This window comes from Drosophila virilis, chromosome 2 (assembly GCF_030788295.1).
Source record: "Drosophila virilis strain 15010-1051.87 chromosome 2, Dvir_AGI_RSII-ME, whole genome shotgun sequence".
Classification (NCBI taxonomy): Eukaryota; Metazoa; Arthropoda; class Insecta; order Diptera; family Drosophilidae; genus Drosophila; species Drosophila virilis.
Window position 1 is genome coordinate 17,902,819 of NC_091544.1, and position 24,716 is coordinate 17,927,534.

General features: G+C 39.5%; 2 protein-coding genes across 13 annotated transcripts in view; both read right to left on the bottom strand.

Moving 5' to 3' along the window:
• LOC6630996 (uncharacterized) overlaps positions 1-17,982 on the bottom strand; it is a 63,156-nt gene extending 45,174 nt beyond the window's left edge. For all 11 annotated transcript variants that reach the window (XM_032434645.2, XM_070206893.1, XM_015171976.3 and 8 more), the window contains exon 1: positions 17,812-17,982. The gene's annotated coding sequence lies outside the window, so the exon portion shown is untranslated. The remainder of the gene's footprint in view (positions 1-17,811) is intronic.
• A 666-nt stretch (positions 17,983-18,648) lies between these two features.
• On the bottom strand, positions 18,649-24,148 carry LOC6630994 (glucose dehydrogenase [FAD, quinone]). Of its 2 annotated transcripts, none has more exons than XM_015171975.3 (4): positions 24,026-24,148; positions 19,760-20,974; positions 19,416-19,702; positions 18,649-19,362 (listed from the first exon to the last, which is right to left on the bottom strand). In XM_015171975.3, the coding sequence occupies exons 2-4, from the start codon at positions 20,949-20,951 to the stop codon at positions 18,994-18,996; spliced, it is 1,848 nt and encodes a 615-aa protein (XP_015027461.1). In that variant the 5' UTR covers positions 20,952-20,974; positions 24,026-24,148; the 3' UTR covers positions 18,649-18,993. The 2 variants fall into 2 exon arrangements, with proteins under 2 accessions (XP_015027461.1, XP_002053496.1); XM_002053460.4 differs by having other exon boundaries at positions 19,760-20,970; positions 24,026-24,142.
• Positions 24,149-24,716: the final 568 nt, after the last annotated feature.

Below are 24,716 nucleotides of genomic sequence, written 5' to 3' on the forward strand. Positions count from 1 at the left end.
CCAAAAAAAGTGTTGTATATCCGCAGGAGTCTTCCTGGTGAATGCATATTTGATGTATCTCAACTCGGAGCAAGAATTTTTTGTATTTTTCACTTGGCTGATGTTGCTGGTAATTGGTTGGAGGATTTTGTGCATTTGGGTTCTGCGAATTTCTAATAAAAATAATTCTCAATAATTGTTTATTTCCATTTGATTGGTCAATGACATGAGACTTTCTTAATTCCCGCTCTCAATAATAATTCAAACTACTACCAAAAGATTTCCAGAACACGCAGCCTAATATTTAACACAGTTAATAAAATGCGCTATTATATGCAAATATACTGCCTGGGGATAATAAAAAGGTCGCATACAAATATTTATGAGTTTTTATTTATGTGCCAGCCTCAGACGCGGCTAACAGCATGCGGAGCGTATACTTGATATTTTAAACCAAACTTCGTTTTGCTTTCCAACGTGGCTTATGAAACGAACAGCTAGCAACAAAAAGCAAGTATAAAAAGTCTTATTTCGCGTGGAAATTATAAATCCGAGTTAAATAAATTAGCTACAGCCATATATAAACGTAGCCTCATCGATTGTGACTCTATAGGAGCTGTATCACAAGTTACTCCAACCAGACTGGAGCTACATGGCACGTTGCAAACGTGGTTTTATTTTTATTGTATTGGGTTTCAGTACCACATTTTCTTTCAACCAGTGACAACATATACAAAATAGTATTTCCAGTACTTATTTTGCTCTAATCTTTTATAAGTTATTTAAAATTTTTTCTTACTCATGAAGTTTTCAAAGAGCGAAAAGGCTACTTAGCCTATTATGGCTACTTAGCATACACAGGGTAATTGTAAGTCGTCCACTGTCGACTTAAACTTTGTTATTTGTTAATCAGCAAATTGGTTTGAATTTTGCTTCTGTTAGCTTGTGGCTTAGAACATTTTCATCCTTTCAGAATTTTGTTGGTTATTAAAAAGGATAACAAATTCTGCTTTTATCTGACAGCTGCGTTTGATCTGATTACATAAAGCAAATAATCTTTGTATATCTTACTTTTCTTTCCTACTTAAGTGGAATGCAACCCATGCTAATTGGTTATCTCTTAGACTTAGTACGGAACATTTATTTAAATTGCTAATCCTAATTGTTTTCATTCAGTTATTGCACTCTTTTGTGCCAATCCTTCTACGGATTCATCAGATTTCCGATTTTAGTTCTCAACTGAACGACGTAAATCCCCCAGTATGTTACTGTAGCCTTTAAATCCAACTTCGAATGGCTCCAACCAAAAAACGTTGTTTGAGTTGTGGCTTAAATTTTGTTGCCATACGCTCTACGCTCCCATTTTGTGCACATCTTCCTCTAATCCCCCCTTTTTCCACACTGTTTTCCCTGCGCAATTTGGAACTTCTGTTTGGTTGCCAAATAAAACCACATGCTTCTGTCATGGTTGTTGTTGTTTTCCTGGACAGGCCAGGCAGCATGCTTCAAAGAGCAGAGTCAGCAAAACACGGCAGACTCTCATTGCAGCTCCTGCCCAGGTTGATATACAGTGTCTGGGGATGAGGACAGGCAGCATCAGCTTCGTGGCAGACGTCAGTGACTTGAACTGGAGCGCTGACCTCGCATACTGGAGGGACCACATAAAGTGTGATTTCGGGCGCATATGCATACAAGCCCATGACATACGAGTCCGTTTGACAGGGTGTCTCCCGATCAAAGAGGGCACTGACCATCAGCATGTGAAAGTGTCAATCATACACCCCGTGGTAACGTCCCACACGGCTGCTAACGACGCCTCGGTCCATTGTTGCTGTTATTATGATTATAGTCATTGTTGTCCCATTTTCGCGGAACGGGCCAACCCGCTTACCCATCCCTGCATTTTCTCTTGCTGCCACATATAATGAAATATAAATATTGTGATGTTGTCGCTGATGTTTTTGTTGTTGTCCTTTGTTATTTTTACGGTTTCTGCTGCTATGTAAAGCAGATACATAATAAATATTACTCTTGCCAGGTTGTTGTTACTATCGCTCGTCGCAACCCACAAAAGAGCAGCAAATTGAAATTTAATGAAATTTATTAATTTGCTACATTTTTGATGATGTGGCAAAAATATTTTGTTATCAGCTTCAAATTGATCGCATAGCGGTTGAATTTGCGTTTTGTGTGAGAAAATAATGTAAATAATTCACAAAGAATTTATACTGAATTAATAATTTATGTTGTTTAAACTCAAATTGAATATATTTTGAAATAAAATTAAGTTAAAAAACGTGTAAAATTAAATAAAGCTGTTTCGTCAAGCGCAAAATATAAAGCGTTATTCACACAGAGCCTGAAATCCTGTGAAATCTAAAGCTGTGAAATTTTACGCTTAAAACTTTTTGTGGCCAAGAAGATGTGGCCTAACAGGTTTAAATGCTTCTTAGTGCTGCTAGGAGATAAACTGCTGGCAACTGGATGCAGATAGGTTTATGAAGATGTTGAGAGATGTTTGGTAAAGTTAACTTTTATGAGAGATTTATAGCAAGCTGAGATTAGTGAAGCACAAGCTTCGTGCTTTAAAATAAGCACAACAAATAAAGGAATTGTCCATTGGCCTTCCTCCTAAATACGGCTCTCAAAGTACATAAGATCCATAGGGACACATAAAAACAGTCCATTATATGTGTAAATTGGACATGTTACAAACCACTCAAAGAAATGTGAAATACGTGTACAATTTGTCACTTTATCCCTGTTTTCACCAAGATTACGTATACGCAGCGTACACCACTGAAAGGTAAACCATATGGGAAATCTTTTCTCATCGCTGACACAATCACGGAAATCAAAGTCTGTGGGCATCTTCTCGTGCATCCAACAACAGTCTCCAAGTAGCAATCTCTTAGTCATATCTCCTTCCGCATTTTCACGCTAAATTCCGACTTCAACTCCTGACACTTCTTTCCGCAATGTTTTATTTAAAGTGTTTTTTTATTTGTTCATACCTTTCACACAGCAGCAGCCACAATCAGAATTCCTTGAGGGCTGTGCCTCAACTTTGACATTACCGTGTCGTTTTTTATGCCTCGCCTTTTATTGCGTGCCATTACTTTAATATTTTTTTGCCTTCAGTTCGATTTACTTCACAGCAATCGATGAAGGAGCTCGTAATGGGTTCGTTGTACCCTCACATACGCACACACACATAGATGGCCAGATGTGTGACTGGCATTTGCTGTAGCCACCTGCCTTTAATGTATTTCAATTAATTTTATTGGTTTATCATAAATTATAATGCCCCTGGCCTTGGCTTCCATATTTCTCGTGGTACTGCTCATGGACCGCCTCCTTCCCTCCTTGTGTTTCACATAGCTTTCGCTTGGTTCATCAGATTTATACAGTTGAATAGTTCTTGCCCTCCCATCGACGGCTCCTCTGTTACGCCCTGACTGTGGCCAGGTCTGGAACACATGTTGAGCCTTGTTTTTGGCATTGCCGCTTATTGAAAAACTTTGGCTAGTTGCGTGGCTCGCTTGTTTAAGAAAACTTTCCGTTAGGTGGCAGCAACTGTTCGTTCTCCTTCAAACATTTTATAATTTCATTGAATTTCTTTACTGCCACTTCTTAAAATATTTTATTTTGAGGGTAAAACTTTATAGAGTTCATTATTTCAGCAAGTGCGCGTTAATAATTCATACATTTAACATTAACAATAATTGAATTGTCTTTAAGCTATTCCTGCTGTTAGCAATGATTCTGATCTGGTCTCCGCAATATACGAAAAGCCAGGATTGTATTGAATCTGCTCAGAAGCAATTTCTTTTTGCTTTACGAGGCTTAAATTGGGACTCCAATTTTTTGTTACCATCCTATTTCAGCGGCTTGCTTCTTCTTAATCTTCCGTCGTTAACCAACCGTAGAACAATTCACGGTGTGGTCTTCCTACATAAGTTGATTGTTGGCGATATGGATTCTTCTTGTCTGTCAGGGCGATTCTCTGTTCCGTATAGACTAGGAATTATCGCCCCTTGTTCATACCACCAGCCACAAAAGATTACAATTCTTCTCGCGTGGTGTGTAAACATTATAAAAGTTTGTATCACGTTTACTTTACCGAACTTTCTCTTCCCCTAATAAAATCGTTGCTTTCAAGATATATTCGGTAACTCACTGATCGTTCCCAGCTTCGAGCAGGGGCATAGCTAGCCGGAGAGGCTATAAATTTTCCCCCACTGGGTCGGACATATCCCATTACTATCTCTTTATCCTATTTACCTAAAATTCTATATATCTAGCTTAAGTTCCTTTTCATTATTATTTTTATTTTTTATATATGTTATATATTTTATATATATTTTTTTCTTTTTCCGTTTTTATTAAATAATATAGTAAATTAAGATTATTTTTAATTTTACTCAAGAACCCTATTTTCTCTACGTACACCCTTCTTCTTAGCTGTAGGCTCTGGTAGCGTCACTGACAAATTTAGCAATTTGAAAAGGGGCATATCTGGCCGGACGGACAATTAAAGCACCTCCATCTGTCGGTGATACTATTAGAAAATGGTTATTAACATTTAATTTTCAGAATGTATTGGGAGCTTGACAGCTTGGAATAATATAATTATTCCATCTTTAATCAAAGCATCAGACTTCACTCAAATACCTCCCAATGGCATCTGTTTGTTCATTTTTGAAGCCACTCCCACAGCCCATTTTTCATTCATTGCAATTTGGCACAGTTCCCCATGGTGCTGCCACATTTAATACGCCGCATTGCATTCGCAACTCTATTGCACGACATTCTCTCGATTTTAATTATCACGCCATCGTCATCAACATCCTTCCTTTTGTTGCTGTAATTGTTGCAGCTACTCTGACTGTTGCCAACCGCACCGCAAATGCAATTTCCGTGCAAAATATTTGCACAAAGGCACAGAAACTTTATCCACATGCATAGCACTATTTCGAGTTCCTTTTCTCACCTCGCTCTCTCTCGCTCTCTATCTCTATCTTTCTCTCTCTTCCCTCTTTCTCTCTCTCTCTCTCTCTTTCTCGCTGGCTCTTTCTCTCTCTCTCTCCCTTTCTATTTCTCTCTGTAGTTTCTGTGCAGCAAATAGAGAAATAGAAATTACATGACTCGAAGACTGGGCTAAAGTTTCTTCGTAGCATGAAAAGTATTGAGAAGGCACCTCTCCCACTTCATTAAACTTTCCCTCTCCTCAAACTCCATAGAGCATTTAAAGTTCGGCGCAGGGCTTACAACTTTTAACAGTTGCTTCTCCAGTCGCTTCTCCCGCTGCATACTTTGCGGCGTTTTGCGCACTTTGTAAATAAGTTAAAAGAATTTGAAAAAGTAAAATGAGAAAAAATGGTTGGTTGTCGCTTCGCTGGTTCAAATTAAAAGAAATATGCGGTGGGAAAACGGGAAAAGCGCAGAATGACAAGAAAAATTGAACTGCTGCAGTTTGCTTTTCCATTTGTGTTGCAGTGGTTGCTGTTGTTGTTTTTATTTGCTTGTCTCATGCATAACGACAAAATGCACTTTGTTTGATGAGCAACCACGGTAGACAACCCGACAGCCCCATGGCCAATATCAGCCAGGTTTAGTATTGGCCAAAAAGGGGCGGGTAATATAAGTCATGGCAAGCACAGACTAATCTTTAAAGAGGAGTACATCCAAGGATAAAACAAACTGACAGATGCGTTTGCTTCGGTTCTACCTTTTCGAATGCAGCTTCCTGAAAAAATAATGAGAAATTATTGGCGCATTGCGCCTCGAGACGAACGAGTGTCGCAGTCGTCGTAAGCCCGGGAGAAAGACCTTGTTTGCGGACAGCACACATTACGTATACGCAACGCATGCCTGATCATAATTATTGCGTGAGCATATAGATTATGTACATTAACTGCAATCCAATAAATATATTTGCATAGCTATGCATTTGAAATCTGACAGCTCTGTATAAGAGGCGGTTTAGATATTTTATCTTTATATACTGCCCAAAGGAACTAAAACTGTTGTTGCCTTGGCTACATAATCTAATTCTGAGCCACCTCTCCACTTCATCGACTCTGTGCAACGTTGTAGCTGCTGCATGTTATAAAATGCTGCTTAAATGTACAGCCACAGCATATATTGAAAATGTTTTCCCTTGCTATCCGGCTTACAGCGGGCTACATTCTGATACACTAAAATAGAGAAAGGCTTCCATTAAATTCGCTGCCAACACAATGCAAGGTTCTGTTCTCGTATTAAATTTCATGAAGTTGTTGTATTCTAGATATTCCTTGAGGGTACGATGGATGGGTGGCTATCACATGTTTTTGTATCTGCATTTCCGTCGTGATATTTATTATTGTATACTCCTAAAATGTACATGTATAATATTACCAACCAACTCCAACCAGCTCTCTCCACTTTGCTTTCTCGCCCCCTATATATCAAGTGTGTATTATCGCACTTCCACTTCAAATGCCTTGCCATAATTTTAAAGCTCAACATTTATGCTGAGAAACACACGTGAGGCGATTAACATAATTAGATGTGCAAATCAAACACTCGACACGCCAAAGACAAAGCCCCGTCACAGCTCAACATATACCCAGAGCGATGCGAAGGGAAAGGCTGTGGAAAAGATTTCCATAAAGTGTAAATATTTGCATGATGAAAGTGGAGACGAGGCTCAGCAGGTGGCATCAAGTGACAGGAGACACAAGGATAAACACAAACAAGAATACACACAAAGAAACAACCGCATCCGCATCCTCAATTCTCATCCAAAGCCACAGCCACAAATTGCGCCTCAGTTAGGGGACCTTTTCGTTGAGCCTTTGACACGCACTTAAGTGCTTCAACATAATTTCCTAAAGTTATGTGTGAAATGTTAATTTTCTTCCGCACACGCTAACACACACTCACATACATACACTTAAGAGCACTAATTAGCTTAAGTTTTCGTGCCGCCATTTTGTACCCCCAGTGAGTCCTCTTGTGGTCTCTGATGAGCTGACTACATCAAATTAATTGCCTTTTTGGGCTACTTTCTGTATCTATTTGTGTCCTCTCTTGGTATTCACTTTATCTTATCTACTCTTAACAATTTTCATTTTAATTCTGCTTCCAACTTCTTGCATTATTGAGGAAATGTTAAGCAACAATTGCTCTGGGCAACTTGTCAGGTGAAAACCTTTGCGGACCACGTACACACACCCGCACAACCATAAGCAGCCATCTGGGCTGAGCTCCTCAATCTGTCATTTGGTCATGTGGCCACAGCCTCAGAGGCTCAACTTTAAATTGAGTTTCTTTGGGGAACTTTTCACACAGAGAGAAAATACAGAAGAATTTAATAGACAAGTTTGCTTCTGGGGGTCGCTGAGGGCGTGGCACTTTGTATGTGTTGATTGCTGTTTTGTTATTCATGGAATTGTTTAAAAATTTAGATTGCTGCGAATCTTGCAATTGGTGTTTGAGCTGTTGTTGTTAGTGCAAGTCAAGTTGTACGCACTTTGTATGAAGACGAGATTTGGAAGCGAAAAATATTGATGGGTAAAAATACTTCATAGATCGCTCAAGTAAAATATTAAAATTAAATTCTCCTCCAATTCTAACATGTGTATCTTACCCCTTTCACCAACTATTTACCATTTAGTCACAAGTAATTTACCTTAGGCGATGCAAGTATTCTTGTTGTTTAAAATTTGATTTTTGGACTCTGCAGACTGTGCAAGGACATTTTCCCATTTTCCTGCATAAAAAACACACTTAAAGGTAATGAAAAACTCCCATGGAATACCCCGTTTAAAGAACTGTAAAAAATTTGCAAGCATAATTTAATTAATTAGAAGAAACCCCCAAGCTCAATCCTCTTTCATGCTCATTCCCATTTTCGTTCCCTTTCGCATTCATGCTTAGAGCTACCCCCTTTCGGGTATTTTGTCAATTAGCTGCAAACCGCAGCTAGGAGCACGTAAGCGAAACCTGGAGCCGGCCAATCCATTCCGAACATCTTAGCGTGCCGGGCACGACGCTTGAGTATACCCCTCCCTTCCATCAATTCTCCACCCATTTACGTTGTTAACAACACGATAAAACTGTAAAGTGAAGCCAATTCATTAATTTAGCTGAGCATCGGACTGGAGCAGCAGAAGGATACCCACACAATTAGATGAAATGTGAGCTGACCAGGAAGCAAGAGGATGGGAAGGAGGAGGCACCCAAACGTTGAGTTACCTTTGTTTTGCTGTTTGCCTGTCTCGACTGTCCTAGAATTGAAATTATGAGCCTGAAATTTCCTGGGAAACAGCTTTGTAGTTCACCCAACGAAAAGTGAGCAAGCTCGTTGGCCATTGAACCGTGTGAGCATCAGAGCCTGAGGCAGAGAAGTGGACGAAGATTCACGGGGATTCAGGAATTGGCATTCACCGTGTCTCATTGAGTGGCAAACGCACTCATAGCTGAGAGGGGTGGCTTTTGTAGTTGCTGCTTTGTCAGTTGGCGTATTGCGGTCGAGTGTAATCGAACATGGAACAGCTGACAACCGACACACACACTCACATAGACACTGACAAGCACACACTCATAGCTGTTGGTGTCAATGGCAAAAGATTAGATGCCCCAACGTGCAGCCAGTTTGTCACATCATTAGGTCCTTAATTAGCTTAGCTAGCAGCTGCAGTCTAATGGGGATGGAGGGTAGAGGAGAATATGTCTTGTCTGTTTTGCATATAGTTTAAGCAGCTGACAAATGTCCTGAGCTGCTTATACCATATCTTCCAACCTCCCCTGCCCCACACAAACTATTGAGTGCAGTCTTAGCCTTTCTTATCCTGCCCCCTTCCTTTTGAGTGTAACTGTGCCAAGATGAGCGAAGGATTCTTAAGCGAGTCCTAAGTGCAAATGGGTACTGGCCAAGCTTCAATGCGTTTGTAATCCCCATCAAAGGAGAATAAAAAACAAAGTGTAGCAGTTTGCGTAAGGTGAAGTCGGAGAGAAGCACTTACTTCAAATTGATGTCGACTAAATGGATAGATCACCAACTAACACTGAGTTGTCTGCAAATTATTGTCTAACCGAATCCAATTTCCAATCATCTCCACATTCACTAACTATTAAATTACGCTACAATAATTTGTCTGACCATAGATAAGCCCCCATGGTTTCCTTGACAACATTTTGCATATCAATTAGTGCAGCAAGCAGCAAAATTGGACTATCGCACTGGCTACGGGTGAACGTGGCCAGGCCATAATTGGAATGTTTTGAGGCCGCAAACGCGGATTCAACAACCAACTTCCCACATGTCGCATTGTTGATTTACGGCCACAGCCGAAGAGCAGACAGCAGAGAGAATGGAGTGCGAGCCTCGAGGGATCCACAAATGCCGCCTATCTGTGCTGCAGTTGCATTGCTGGTGGCTTGGCGGTTGCCTGCAGCGGTTACCTGCTGGCTGCATTCCTGTTGACACCCACACAAATAGTTCACGCTCGGCAGGAAAGTGTCCAATTGGGGATTATGCTGATTTAATGGCCACGAACCGCATATGAAGCGTATTCAAATTGGCATCTGGCATTTGGAGACCCAATTCAGAGCCACAATGATTGACAAAATTGGCTTAAGTGCTTAACTAATGGTAAGCATGGCAATAAGCCGGTTCAAAAAAAGGTCCCACATGTACATTCACACACAGGCGAAAAATAAGTTAGGTCGACGTGATGACGCTGGCATAAATCTCCTGCCATTTGGGCAGAAAGGAGTTGCTTGCGTGAGCTTTCTACATTTTTAGAGTGTGCGACCATTAAACGTTTTCCGTTAAAGGCCCACAGAGCACGGCTCATAAATAAAGATAGAAGCAGTCAGAAGTAAGCAGGAGACAGTTAATTGGCTTTCAAAGAGAAACAAAAAGAGGTTAACTATGAGAGAGAGGCATTATATTAAGTTATATATAATATTTTTAGCTTGTATGTTTCCGTTTCCATAACAACCTTAAAAAAATCATTCTCTTGGAAATAATTCCATTGGAAAGCTTTAATTGAATTACATAAATGTTTTTTTTTTGTTTCACAATTCACAATGTTCAGATAAACATAAAATGTCGACTCTGAAAATTATTTTAATTTGCATTGCAGCTTTTTGCTTACTTTGTCATAATTCAAACAAATTACAAGTAATTGAGCAAACATTTGATGCATTTTAATTAAACAATGGAATTGCGAAACTGAATAACAGACTGAATAACTCTGAACTAGTGTCACATTTTCTACTGTTGCCTCGTTATTTGAACACTCTTCTCTACGTGAGGGTATCAGAACAATTACACACACATGCCCACGTACGGTGCCAACTAACTGCAAATCGCAGCTGTAAATTGCAAATGCAATTCACGGTTTACCCATTTTCCAGAGACAACAAAATTTCCACTTAAAGTTGCAGTTATGCAAATGCATTTGGCCCTTTTATGTGTGCGTCCACGTGTAATTGTGTGCGAGAGTGTGCCCGTGTGTGAGTGTGTGCTATGCATGAAATTTATTTTTCTCTCAATGACAACGCGTGACCAGCAGAGCAAATTAAAGGTGTCGGGCTGGACTAGGAAAATATTTGAAAATTTTAAGCTAACTCAAAAAAAAAAAGTATGTAACAAAGTCGGTTTCTAAATTGGTAAAAGTAAAAGTTTCTTCTGGCTAAAAGTTTTTGAGACAATATAAATTTAATAATTGGCCATTTCCACAATAAGTTTGTCATCTAGCTGAGCTGCTCTTTTTGCTTGTTTATGTTAAATTTATTTAAAGTTAATTTGACAGAAACTAAAATTCTGGCATGGCAAGCATGGGGACTATTAAAAAAGAGCAAGAAAAACTTTGCAAGTTTGATTGAAATTTGAAACTGAGCAGCAAAATGGACGCTATGTGGCATTTACTTCCAGGCCATTAAGACACAGTGACACACGCGGCTGTTGAAAAGGCCACATGGGTCGTTGGGCAGGGAGACCTTTGTCTAAACTTTCGGCCCGAATTTGCTTGTTGCCATTGTATTGACTTTTTGTCGCCTCTGCCACTGTGACCCTTGTCAGCTGTTCTCTGAGGGACTGGGAGGGAGAGGGAGTGATGACTGTGCCGATAATATCGGGTTTGCGATGTGCTTAATCACGGGACTTCAACTACAGGCGAGCAGATCGAATTCAAGCAAAAGCCTCCTTATGCGCAGATTATCATTGTCAAAGCCAAAATCATAATAAATCATTCAGTTTCAGCATTGGCGGCAAACAAAGAAAGTGAATTGTCTTTTGAATGTTTCAAAGAAGCGTGCACTTAAAGATTTACTAACTTGAAGTTCTTCCTTATTAAATTCCTTCTTGTACTAACTAACATGCACATGAACCAAGTTATGATAGGTCGCATTTTTCCTGCAGGTGCTTAGAAAATCTAAACCTGCAGCTAATGAGAAACCCCAATAAGAATCCTCAGACTGTAAATAAGCTCGCACTCGGCATAGACCTGAATCGCCAACAAGCAGATTACGAAATTAATGAGAGGATTGCTTGGAACTAGAGTTTCCGAGGTTTTATTTATTTTAATTTTTTCATTATCCACTTGTAGTGAGAGCCACGGGTCAGGCCAAGTTGCTTCCCATGTCAAACGGATGGGCACTTCCAAGCAAAAAAGACAAAATCTTATTAATATGAGCATTAAAGTTTTCAAATGTTGAATAGAATCTGCATCTAATTGAGTTGGCTTTTAGTTTTGCCTGGAAATGAAGCAAACACATTTCCATTTTTACACGTAGGCAAATTTTCTGCTCTGTTATATGCATTGACACGGCAGCTCGTCCATTGCCTGGCCGTAAAGGCAGCCACAAAATTAAATAAGTCCAGGCACACATTCAAGAGGGACTATTCCACTGAGGCCGCAACTAACAAGCACATTGACAGTCGTTAAAAGAGGACAATGACAACGGGGACAACTACCGAGCTGGCAGTCAGGATGCGAGAGAGACTAACAACGTTTTATATATTTATGAGCCTTAGAAAGAACTACAACAGTAAGTCGGCCAATAGCAGCCATACAATGCACAAAAGGTAAACTTCATTTGGTCAAAGAACAGAAGACAATCAAAAGGCAGAGGCGAGAACTGTTGTGAGTGTGTGTGTAGGGGAGGGGGGCGTCGTATGGCGTTGGCTGGCTTCCGTTTCCGTCAATTGGCGTTGAATGCTGTTTCCTGTGAGTTAGCGGTGCCAGGCGGCCAAGGATACAGCCAAGTCGTCTAGCAGTTAGTGTAGTTAGGGGCTAATTTGCAAATAGAATTGAGGCATTTGAGACGGAGAAGAGGTGAGACAAGCAGCTTTGTCAACTTAATTACAGCTTGTTCATTTCCTTCTATCAAAGGTGAAGTTATTGAGATAATATCTCACATCAATTATAAGGCAGCATGTGCAATGTCAAAAGGTCAGCAGACAATGAAAAATGTTTCATATCTTTAGTTGCATTACATAATTAATAGCCTACCACTGCACATGAAGCTAATCAATGCAACAAAACAATAACCCAAGACTCACATAACGCATGATTACTGCAAGAAGTTGCGGCCAAAATATTAAGCAAAAGAGCAGTGCGTTACATAGAATCTCATATTTTCTAATCCCAAGCTTTCTATTTGCATCAAATAATGAATATAAATATGAACAGAATAAATTGGCGCGCATATAGACAGAGGTACATCAATATCACATATTCATTTAATATTATTTCCTGTAAAATGAAAATCAGTTGAAGTATTAAATCTATGGCAACCGCAGCTATCCAAAATAAAAAGTATGAATATTGCGAACAAATGTGTTAGACATGAAGATACCCTTGACAGTAAAGCTTATAAACATCTCTTACTCCAAGTAGTTACTGAAGTTACAGACATATAAACAGCTTGAATATACGCAATCAGCTCAAAATTATAATTATGATGAATGATGCAATTACTTCAGTAGTTATTTGCTACTCTCTATTCTGCTTTTAAGCATAGATATACCATTTTTCAACCAGCTCATTGCGTAGAGGGTATAGTGAAAACATTTTTATAGAATTGATTGGGTGACCGCTGGGCTCATCCGAATGGCGTCCCATCGTTTCGCCTGCAGAGTGTTTACTCTATACATATTTGATTTGGCCTTTTGCAAATATTATTGCCACAGCAGCGTTTGTTTTCATAGCGGTATGAGCGATGGACATGGATCGTGTTTGCTTTTCCAATAACATGGCAGCCGATTGACCGATGATTGACAAGAAAGCATCTGCTTAGGCAGCCAGCCAGTTAAACGGACTTGTATGTGGTATGCAGGCCAGTGAAAAGTAATACGGCTTCATTTAACATGCTTAAAAAGTTATGCCCATTTTTTTTACATTTGCTGAAGGTAGTACAGACACACATTGAATCAGCGCAGATTGTACATTTGAATTCAATATAATTAAAAGATTAAAGGCTTCTTCTAATAGACTTTTTGGGTGCTGATAAAAATGATCGAACTCTTAAATGTTTTACTTACAGTAAAATTACTTTTAAGACTATTATACTTCCTTCACCTTCCTTCTTAGCTGCTACACACGAAAATTGTCAAGAGAAAAATTAGCTTTGAAAAGTAGCATATTAAATATCTTTATCGTGTCGGTGATGATTTTAGAAATAATTATATTCTGATTAAGCCTTAAGCGTTTTTAGCGATTTAAGTTAATTTCAAAATAATTTGTTCTTACATATTCTTATACAGTTGCTGACATGCATCAGAAATATCTTTATATAATCATATATGTATTTTAAAATAAGTAATATCTTATATATATTTGGTTTCAAATATGAATTTACTCAAAATATAAAACATTTAGGGTAAATCAATCCATCCAGCTTAGTTATCTAAGGACCCAACCAGAGTAAAACTATATGGCAAAACTATATGGCAAGCTCGAAGTTTTTTCGAACCTCATATCGAAACACCTACTTTTTTAATTAATCTTTAATCCTTTTTAAATTGTACCATATCCATAGACTAACTTGGGAGTCGAACCCTGAAATTTGAGGGGCAGCTGCCTGAATGTCTGATTCAATTAGAAGTTTTATCGAAGGAGAACTGCGAATGTCGCCAAAATAATGTCTAAAGATCCTTGAAATCTAAAATGCATTATATTTCATAATATTACTTAAAGTCCTTGATAAAAGATCTTTTGACTATATTCCATCATTTTACATTATGACAGCAAGGATGTTTATGCCTCGACATGCCGCAGTTATCTGGGCTTCCCATTTTGACACACATTTATTGTCCATTCCTTGGTTATTTAATGCCGTCGTTGTGGGCTTTAAGTATGCTTTAAACCCGTCGCCATATCCGAGTCGACAGCTCAAAGCCGTTGTCCCCCGGGCGAGTCCACATTTAAGCTGCAATTGGATCCACTTCTATTCTGTTACCGGCTACTGTTTGAGCGCCGGGGGCTGGTTGCCTGTTCAAATAGCCGAAGAGAGAGCTGTCCGGGCGGACAGCCGACTGTCAAAGGATGTTGCTGTAGCGTTGCTTGGCCATAAAATGCTACCGTTGCGTGCATAAAAAAGCGCAAATAACGCAATAGCGATATATAACAAATGAGGTTCCAAGTTTCCTCCGGCTGTCGTATTATATGGAGCTCTGCCCTACTTTAGCTACACGCCCCGGCAGTCTCTGACAGCCATGCAAATAATTTCATTTAAAAGCCATGCAATGTGTAAAATTTAAGTGAGTAACAAATTTATTAAAGCATAAATCATTATTGATTGCCATGAAGCCATAGCCAGCACAATTCTCGACAGATTGTGCTTAAGTGCTATGTAAACTGTGGCTTGTGGCTTAGGCCTAGAAGTTGGAAACGTTTGTCATAATTTTCACAATAGGAAACTCCTTTAAGTATCATGATTTATGATAAAAACTTGTTTTTTTTTTTATTAAATGCATGAGTTTTAGGCCAACACGAAAAAAAAAAGAGAATTTTTCAGTTAAAGTTTCTTAAAGGTTCCAATATTATATATGCTTTCGTTGTTGTTTCCCATGTATGTCAAACAGCTCTTTGGTAAAATTTCATTGATTCCCCCAAGGCATCAAACTGTGTACAGCGCTGGAATTGTGTACATCTAATTGCACAAGTTGCGCCAAAACAAGCAAAGTTTTGAGGTAGACGGCTATATGAACCTCCTTAAATAATAGTGTGCCAGAAATGATTTTTTCTTTTGTTTCAACTACTAAAAATCCTGATGAAAGTACAAGAGCATAAAGTGGAGTAGAGCATGCCAGGTGGAATAACAAAGTTTAAGGTACACAAAAATATTAAATTTCGTTTGTTACACGTACAACTGTTGAGCTTTTATTATGCCACATACTTTTTTATACCCTGTAATAAAATGTTAAAAAAAGAGATTAAACGGAAATTGTGTTACCAGCAATGGAAGGCATGTGCTACTTTATAAGAGTAATCTAGTTATCAGTAAGCAAATAAAAATATGTTTGCTTTGAGACAAATTCTTGATATATTTTGTTTGTGTTTAATATTCATGTTACTCCATAGAGCTGTCTAAAGGATAATTCCAAGTCGAGCACTCTTTGCTAGTGTATTCTCCCTCTTTTTTTTTCCTGTTTCTGCATTAAACATCTGCACAAATGTTCTTTTTATGACCACCAAATGCGTGTGTAATTATGCCTCGCACTGAGCGCCTCGGGCAACATTCCAACTGGCCATTGTTAATGTGGCCGGCTGACCAAATGGTCGCGTGTTTATGCATGTATGCACACACACACACACACATACCCATATATATATTTATATATATATATATATATATTTATATACGTACATAGAAATACACACTCCAACATACATAGGGATATTTGTATGTTCGTACCCGCTGCTTCATGCATTCGTGTATCGTGCGTTTAGTGCCAGGGAATTGCCCCAACAATTATTATGATGGCTGATAAGCGACCTACACACACACATAAATACACACACACACAGCAAGTCACGCACACACACTAAAACGGTGAGGCAGCATTTGCTTTGCTACGTGACTGTGGGTAATATTCTTGTACCAACTTTACGTATACGCAATGTGAGGCATGAAGCTAACATAATGTGGGGCGTATACGTAATGTTTAGTTGCAGTCCGAACACATGACATTTGTGGCAACATTTGCGACCGCCTCAGTTGCCTTGTCCTTTTTCTGAGGGGCCGCAGCCGCAGGCTGCCCTTAGCTTGTGCGTCGTGTGTATGAGTGTATGCCAGTATGCCGTGTGTACACCTTGCCTCACATGTGTGCGAAAGGCAACAACTGTGTCTGCTTTCATTGTCATTCCATTTATGTGACTATGACTGCCTTAGTTGGTTATGTTTTGTGCCTTTCAGGCCGGCGTTTTGTTTTCCCCCTTTTTATTTATATTGTTCTCTACTGTTTTATTATTATCGTAACTCCTGGCTTTCGTTTGTGGAGCTGCCTTTATGCGGGTGCCATTAATACTGCTAAGGGATCTGCAAATTAAAGACAAAACACACACAAAACTTGCTGATGAATTGCCACATAATTAAATATGCCAAATGTATCCGGACAGGCGGACAGGTAGGCAGAGTGCAAGAATGACAAAACGACGCTTGGCAATTAGCATTTTGATAAGTACAATAATTGCTGGAAACTTAAATTTGCTTATCAAAAACGCAAGGCCCTTCCTTACATACTTAAACTAAGAATTAATAATAAATCCTCAAATTTCCTTGTATTTGCATAAAGTGCAAATAGTTGTAGGTCCACGTTAGGCGCCGAATGCAACAATGTTTACTCGAGTGAAAAGTTATAGTTTTCTGATTTAATACAATATTAACAAATGTTTTGCACGCAAACCATTTTCTATCCTAACATTTTGGAAATGCACACTGCAAACCCAAATGTAGAAAAAGCTCACTTAAATTTCATACATTTATCTTTTATAATTTAAAAACATTTTTTGGCTAACAGACTTTTTACAGTGTCTGCAATAGAATTATTCATATCTCTGTAACAACAGAAAGCAATAGAGCAATAGCTTGAAGACAATGTCCTATTGATTTATGGGAAAATACGAAAATGACAAGTAAACAAGAATACGAATGCTCACTTGATCTGCAACGCTTTAATCTTGGCCACTTGATGTCGTTTTCTGGTGCCTACGAAGCACTCGTTGCGCCTCAGATACGAGTATTTCTGCTAACATTGCGAAAAGAACTCGAGTATTTTACATTTAGGAAACGAATACTTGAGTTATTTCAGTTAAGCATAATTATACATTCTGGCCGACTGCAGCAGTTGCCATCCTAGTTATTTCAAGATTTAATTAAAATAAGGCGCATACGCCACGTGGTAGACGCTTCAAAGTAGGTTACAATCTCACGTACATAATTCTGGGTTAAAAACCTCTAAAAACGCGACCGCCACCAGACGAGGCCTTGCGCCGTGCGCACTCCGAGTAGGAGGGAAGGGCATCAAATAAAATCCTCAACAAAGCACGCAAAGTCGTCTGTATATATATATATGTATCGTGTGTGAGTTCATAAAAATAGTTAATTTCACTAAAACAAAAACAATAACAATGCAGAGTTAAACCAAATTGCTTTTACTTTTACTTTTACTTGATTAAAGCGCCCTATGGGGCCAAATTTAATAAAGTTTTTTTCTTGCCACACGCATACAACAACCGACACACACACACACACACACACCTGCTCATGCCAGGCCACGTGTAGGCTGAGCTTATGCTATTATATTATATATTAATCATTATAATTCACCTTCACTTTACTCCAAGATTCACTTTTGTCTGGTTTTGTTTTGACTAGTATACCCGTGCCTAAATTGTATTCCGATTTTAATATTTCTGGCCTTCTTAGAAATAACGCAATATTTACATCAAGTAGTTTGTGCCGTCTGATGTTCTGTTACGTTACGCACCACGTTGTTCCGTAACGTTGCACCGCACTTGAAAGCCGCCAAAAAACTGAACTCGACTAACGGTTAAATTATTGCCAGCGACTGCGACTGCGACGCAGACAGCAACAGCGACAGCGACGCGACGCCAGCCGTGCTTGACGTTTGTGGAGTCGACGCATTAAACGCGCGGTAAACGAAATCAAAACAAATTTAAACTGGAGTAAATAAAAATATTAAATATTTTGTTTAATTTTTCACTTGTTTCAATTTTATATCATACAAAAAATGCATTGTTTTTGCTTTTCAGTTTATTGAAGAAAACATTTAAATAAGATGTCTAAAAAGGCATTGAAAGTAACTAATCACAAATCGCCATCTATTGCGAGACAGAAAAACTACTAAGTGCACTCGCCTCAAAGCTAAATGCTACGAGCAGCAGAACTAGTTCCCTTTTGAGTTTGCTTTTGGGCATGCTTTTTGAATTGAGAACGAGACAAATATATGAGAAGCAAGCGAGGGCTACCTTTACTTTTTGGCGGGTAAGAATAAAATTTAAATCATAAAGTGAAAAAGATAAAAATATAACAATGTAATAATGTAAAGCTTGTTTATTCAAAGTACTTAAGCTATAAAAATACTTAACTAAAATAAAGACGAAATCGTTTTTTAAATCACATGGAAATATAATTTAACAACGTTTTTATAAAATACTTGAGCCAAGGCTTTTTTTTATTCGAATTTAGAAAATTCAATTATATTCCGCCTGGATCTGTGCAATAGCAGTATTTGAGCAAATTAACTTGCTAACTATTCCAAAAATATTTTAAATCTAAATTGGTTAAGGTTAATGGTAAAATACTTTTTGGGGCAAGCCTAATTTTGGTAACATTTGGCCACATCAGTTGGCTGACTGAGCACAGTGTTGGAAAATATTGACAACAACCTATCACACACAAGAACTTTGCACCTCCTAATCTAATGACTTGTACATAAGCTAAACAATAAATATAAATTAAATAGAAATTAATGCCCACCTCTAATGCCTAACCATCAAGTGGCGTGATTCGCATCCGCCACGCATTCTTGATCATATCCGCCGCTTTTTCCGCAATCATAATGACAATTGCATTCGTATGACCAGCCGGCACATGCGGCATAATAGATGCATCTGCCACACGCAAATGGCGAATGCCATGAACTCTAAGCTCCGGATCTACTACAGCCGTAGCATCCGTGGAGGGCCCCATCTTACAGGTGCCCGATTGATGTTGCAAGCTAGAGCCGTAGAGACGCAAGCAACAGCGCCAATAGTCGTGGCTGGCAAAGATCAAGTGCTCACAGCCTGGAAAGTGACGCGCATGGAAGCGTGTGCCCATCCTCTGCATGGACTTCGTGCGTGCCAGCTGCAGAATCTGCATGGTAACAAGAGTTAGGCGAATTCCCTAGAATGCTTAAAGCTAATTACCATTTCAATGCCCTCGATCATGGCGCGCACATCGTCCGGATGTTGCATAAAGTTGGGCTCCATGCGTGGCCAGTGAAAAGGATTGCGACTCCGCAGCGAGATGCGTCCACTACTCTTGGGTCGCAGCAGCACCGGAACCAGACCGATCGTTTCCTTGTGCTGCAAATCGCCAAACATTTTCTCATAGAACTCATCCGTAATGCCTAGCAAATCGCGTAGAGTGCCAAAACGATCACCGCTCAGGGAGCCAGCGCCCAGGACAAGCTCCATATCCGCATAGTCCTTAGCTGCAGGATAAAAGATAATAAATGAAAATGTCAAGGAACACAGTAAAAACATGTTACCGAAACTGGAGCTGGGCGTGCGCACAAAGGCAAATGCCTCAGCACCGCCGGGAATGGTATATGGTCCCTGGCCCGCAAAGATGTAGCGAAAGATATCCGTTGGATTAAGAAGACGGGCATCGTTGACCGTGGAATCATTAACCATAAATACCAAGCCATTGAGCGTAATATGGTCCTGCAGATTGTAGCCGACGGATAGATCCCGCAGCACCGGTATGTTGTGCTCTTCGAGATGCGCGCGCGGACCCACGCCGGACAGCATCAAGAGCTGCGGACTGGCTATGGCGCCAGCGGACAGGATGACCTCCTTGCTGGCACGCACCACATAACGCTGACGTTGCTTGGTAAACTCCACGCCGACAGCCATCTTTGTGCTGGGATCAATGAGCAGCTTGGTGACCCAGCTCTTCATGGAAATGTGCAGATTGCGGCGGTGCAGCACAGGCTGTATGAAGGCCTTGCTGGTGCTGCAGCGTCGGCCGTGCCGTATGGTGGCCTGGGCTCGGGAAAAGCCCAGCAGCTGCTCGCCATTGGTATCGGTTATATCGTAGCCTAGTTCGCGACCCGATTTGAGAAACGCCTTCAGCTGCCGCGACTGGTAGTCCGTGTATTGCACATCCAATGGCCCGTTGCGTCCATGATACGGCGACTTGTACAGATCGGGTATGCCAATGCGCTCGGATTTCTTGAAATACGGCAGCACCTCCTCATACGACCAGCCCGTGTTGTTTGCAGCAGCCCAGCCATCGTAGTCCCGTCGATGACCGCGCGTATATAGCATAAAGTTGATCAGGCTAGTGCCGCCGATGCCGCGGCCCTTGGGCCAGTTGCATACGCCGTTTCGCAGACCCTGGCAGGCGTTAGGTGTGGCCTCCGCCTTGTAGCCCCAGTTGTATCGCGTGGTTTGGGTAAGTGCCGCCGTCAAAGGCACATCGCTGATGAAGGTCTCCTGATCACCTGCCTCCAGCAGCAGCACACGCGCCGTGCTAATCTCGCTCAGCCGATTGGCCAGCACACAGCCCGCCGAGCCCGCGCCTACTATGATGAAATCATATTCCGGCAGAAATGCCGTGGTGTCCGGTATGCGTGTGTTCAGCAGCGACGTCTCGAAGTCACGAACCAGATCGACCAGCAGCTGGCAGCGGCTGCAGTCCAAGCACACGCAGAGTATCAGCAAGTAGGCCAGTCGCATCTTCAACAGCTACAAATATCTATCTGTAAGATATGCTAATTAGCAAACGTTCTAGATATATATTAGCAAGTGCTTGTAAATTGCAAACGACTTTCGATTTTGCGACCCTGAATCCATTGAAAGAGTCTAAAAAGAGCTAAATCGTTTTGTGGAAATGTATGTAACAGTCAGCAGGAAGCATCTCCAAACATACATCTCCAAAATATATATTCATTTTCGTGCTTAGTTGTTCCACTCATGAATGTCTGTCCTTATGTTTATGAATGCGATGTTGTCGAAAAGTTTTCGACTTAACGAGTTTTATCCCATACCATAATTTCGATTAGAATTGATTTTTTAAGCAAATTGGTTTTGCTTATGGCTCCATGGTTACTTCCCCTCAATTTCATCAACCTCGGGCTATAAAGACCGAAGTTATGGAGGAATAGATTTCCCAAATCTCGTGTGTAAAGGTAGCATCCTAGCCTTTCACTCCCAACTGATTTATTCACTTTGCAGTTGGTTCTGGCCAAGCGGCTGAGGCTATCAAAGCTCTCTGATATCTGGCGATGGTATGTTTTTTTTTTTTTTTTGATTTTAGCTCAAGTTCAACAAGTTTCCGATTACATCGATGCAACAGAAATAATGGATGTGCAAAAACGAAATAAAAGAAACATGAAAGCAAAACAATAACACGCATATGGCTCGCCGAACCGGTTGGCGATCAAAACAGAAAAACTGAAGAAGTGGCCAAAGCGAAATTAACAAAATAATTCGAGCGCAATCCAAGCAAAAATATTTGCCAGTTGACGTTGACCCATAAACCGCACGCGGATGTTCATTAAAGGCCGAAACACAAGCAAAATGTAGAAAATCAATAAATAAAGAAGTTTCAAGAGCTACGACTTATAAATACACTCAAAAATGTATATTTGTCAGACGATAAATATTAAAAAATTGCTAAAAAAAATATGCACATCGAATAATTTCCATAACAAAAAGGCTTACAAATCTATTTGGATTCCAAAATATTACAACTTTTCTGTTTTTGTTTCATATACGCCATATTATAATATCGTTAGGCATAGCAGCAGACGACTCTGATCAATGAAAATATTTGAATATTCTTGATCAGATTTTAATTACATGTTAATATATGTCTAAATCATTTAAGGCTGAACGCTATATCAAATAACTGCCATAGGAATGATCAGTGTTAGCATAATTTGGAGTGTTAAATATATATATTTATTTTGCAAAATATCAAACTATGCTTCTTACACGAACTCTTAGCCATCTAAGAACTTTTCTATACCATATGTCTGTAAGTGGATTTTATTTTTAAGCCCGCCAAAGTTTTTCTTTCATTTTCTATACAAAAAATAACGAAGTAAGAATAAGCACATTATATGATAAAATTGTTTATGAAATTTTCAATTCATTTAACTGCAACAAACTTGTTGCTATAGTTATTATGCCTTTCAAAGAGCAGCACAAGTTAAAGTCGTGGGCGCGCTGTGATTCCACAAAAATGACTTTATATGCAAATTAAATGCCCAATTTGTAGTGGGTTTTTTTTTTCTATTTTTCAAAAAAACATTTAAGTCTATTAAATGCAAAAATTGCACAAATAGGAGGAAAAAAGAGAGGTATTTCAATTAACCCCAATAGGCTGCCCGCCAAAAATTGAGATACGACAAGCTAACTGGCATCGCATTTACAGATACATATTTAATATATATGTACACAATAATGAGATACAGATACATTTGGCTTTGTCTCGGCACAATCGGTTCTACGTGCGTTGCCTTCAATATGCATTCGTCACAGACACACTTTGTCTGGGCACAACGCAACTTCTTTTGTCACTCAGACTTAAGAAAAGCCCATTTATTATCGGTCAACTTTCGAGAGCTTCCACACAGAACTGCCCTGCCACAACGATTTCAAGGGTTTCGATTTCGCTCGAGCGAAGGGCACTGCGCTCGTTAAAGTTCTTCCCATCACTCAACAGTCTGTAATTAATAACAAGTGCATTTTGTGGTCAACAAATACAAAATAAAAATAAAAATAAACAGAAAAAACTGGTTACGCTAAATTTACTGGTTGTAGCTGTGGCACCATGTCAGACAAAAAATGGGTTTAAAATTATCATTATTTATAACACATTTTTCAATCCGCGATAACTGCAACCGTTTGCTTCATGCCACCTGCCACTCGTCTTCATGGCCCCAGACTTTCAGCTTATTAACTGTGTCCAATTAGCCCAGTTTAAAAATATACGACTCTTGGCGCAACGAAAGGCTTAAGGGCTTATGAAAAGATGTAGATATGCGTTGAAAAAGTTTAAGAAGTCTTATCAGATATTTTTTTTATTATTTAAAAATTTGCTAGCTAACTTTAAGACGATTAAAAGTTTCAGTAGATTGAGGTAATTCAAATCCCGAATGTTTGTAGTTGTAGCTAATCCATTATAAACATGAGATAAATATATCTTCAGCGAATTGAATGTGGTGAATAAAGTTTATGGAAAAACAATTATAAATTAATTACAAATTATGTAATGCTTGAATAAATTACATACAATTATTTATAAAAAATTGTGAAAAATGTGTTTTAGAAGAATACAATTCACTTGCACTCAAGTTCATAGAATTCTTTAATCGACATTCTATATTGATTTTAATTATAAGAATTCCAAATATTCCAGAAAGAATCACATAAGCCACATATTTGCAAACAGTTATAAAGTTAGCCTTACATTTTGTTAAACTATAAAATTAAAAAAATATATATTTTTTAATTTAAAATAAAATTGTTTTTTTTTTCCATTGCTTATACGCGATTCACATATTTACACTGCCAAAAATTACAACTTGTCTGTTTTTGGTGGACAAAATTGCCTCATCACATGCACAATTCTGTGGCAATCAAATTGCTTGAGATATTTTACCAACATGCTCAACACATATGCATTGATATCAGTTGAAGCGAACACGCGCCAAGAAACACTCACACACACACATAGATCCGCTTTATAAGTTGTGAAATTCTAAACACGTTTTCGATGCTGTTTGCATTTAGAATGCACTTACGCAATGGGCGTGTTGCTCTCCTTAGCTGATACACCAGATTTATATGTATATATGTATATAAATATATATTTGATCGATTGTTGCGATCTCGACAGCTACTGCGCATGCGCGCGCGTTGCTGTCCGCTGGTTAAATGAGTCGCCGCTGCCGACGCATGCAACGATGAAGCCTATGCGGCACGAATCAAGACGGGTAGTTGCCGGTTAAGTCGGTCAGTTTGGCGCGCTACGTTTGGGCCGACACGCAATCCAGTCCAGTGTCGAACAGCAGCCAGGGGATACAGAGATACAGTTTTTACTGTCGCCTCTGGCGCGTCTTTTTCAAGTTCATCGCGTGAACTTGCAGAAATTTCATGCGGGCTTATTTACATTTCGGCTTATAGCTTGCCCTTACCCCGTTTCGCCAGTTTCGGCGATTCACGTTGTGGACGTTGTGTTAGTCATAGCCAAAAGTTGTGCATATTTTGACTGAAACTGAATTAGCACCAGTTTATGCTCGCAATCCCATCGAAGGCAAGCATGCGTTAATCAAAAATTTGGTACCATCCCATTAGCAATTGCTTGCGAACAAATAAAACTATGATCAGTAGCTGTGCTGAATGTGCTTCCGCTATTTAACCACGTTAGTGCAAAGTAGACTCTGTTGTTGACGGCTCAAGTTCAATGTCAGGCAACGCTGCGTTGTAACTGTC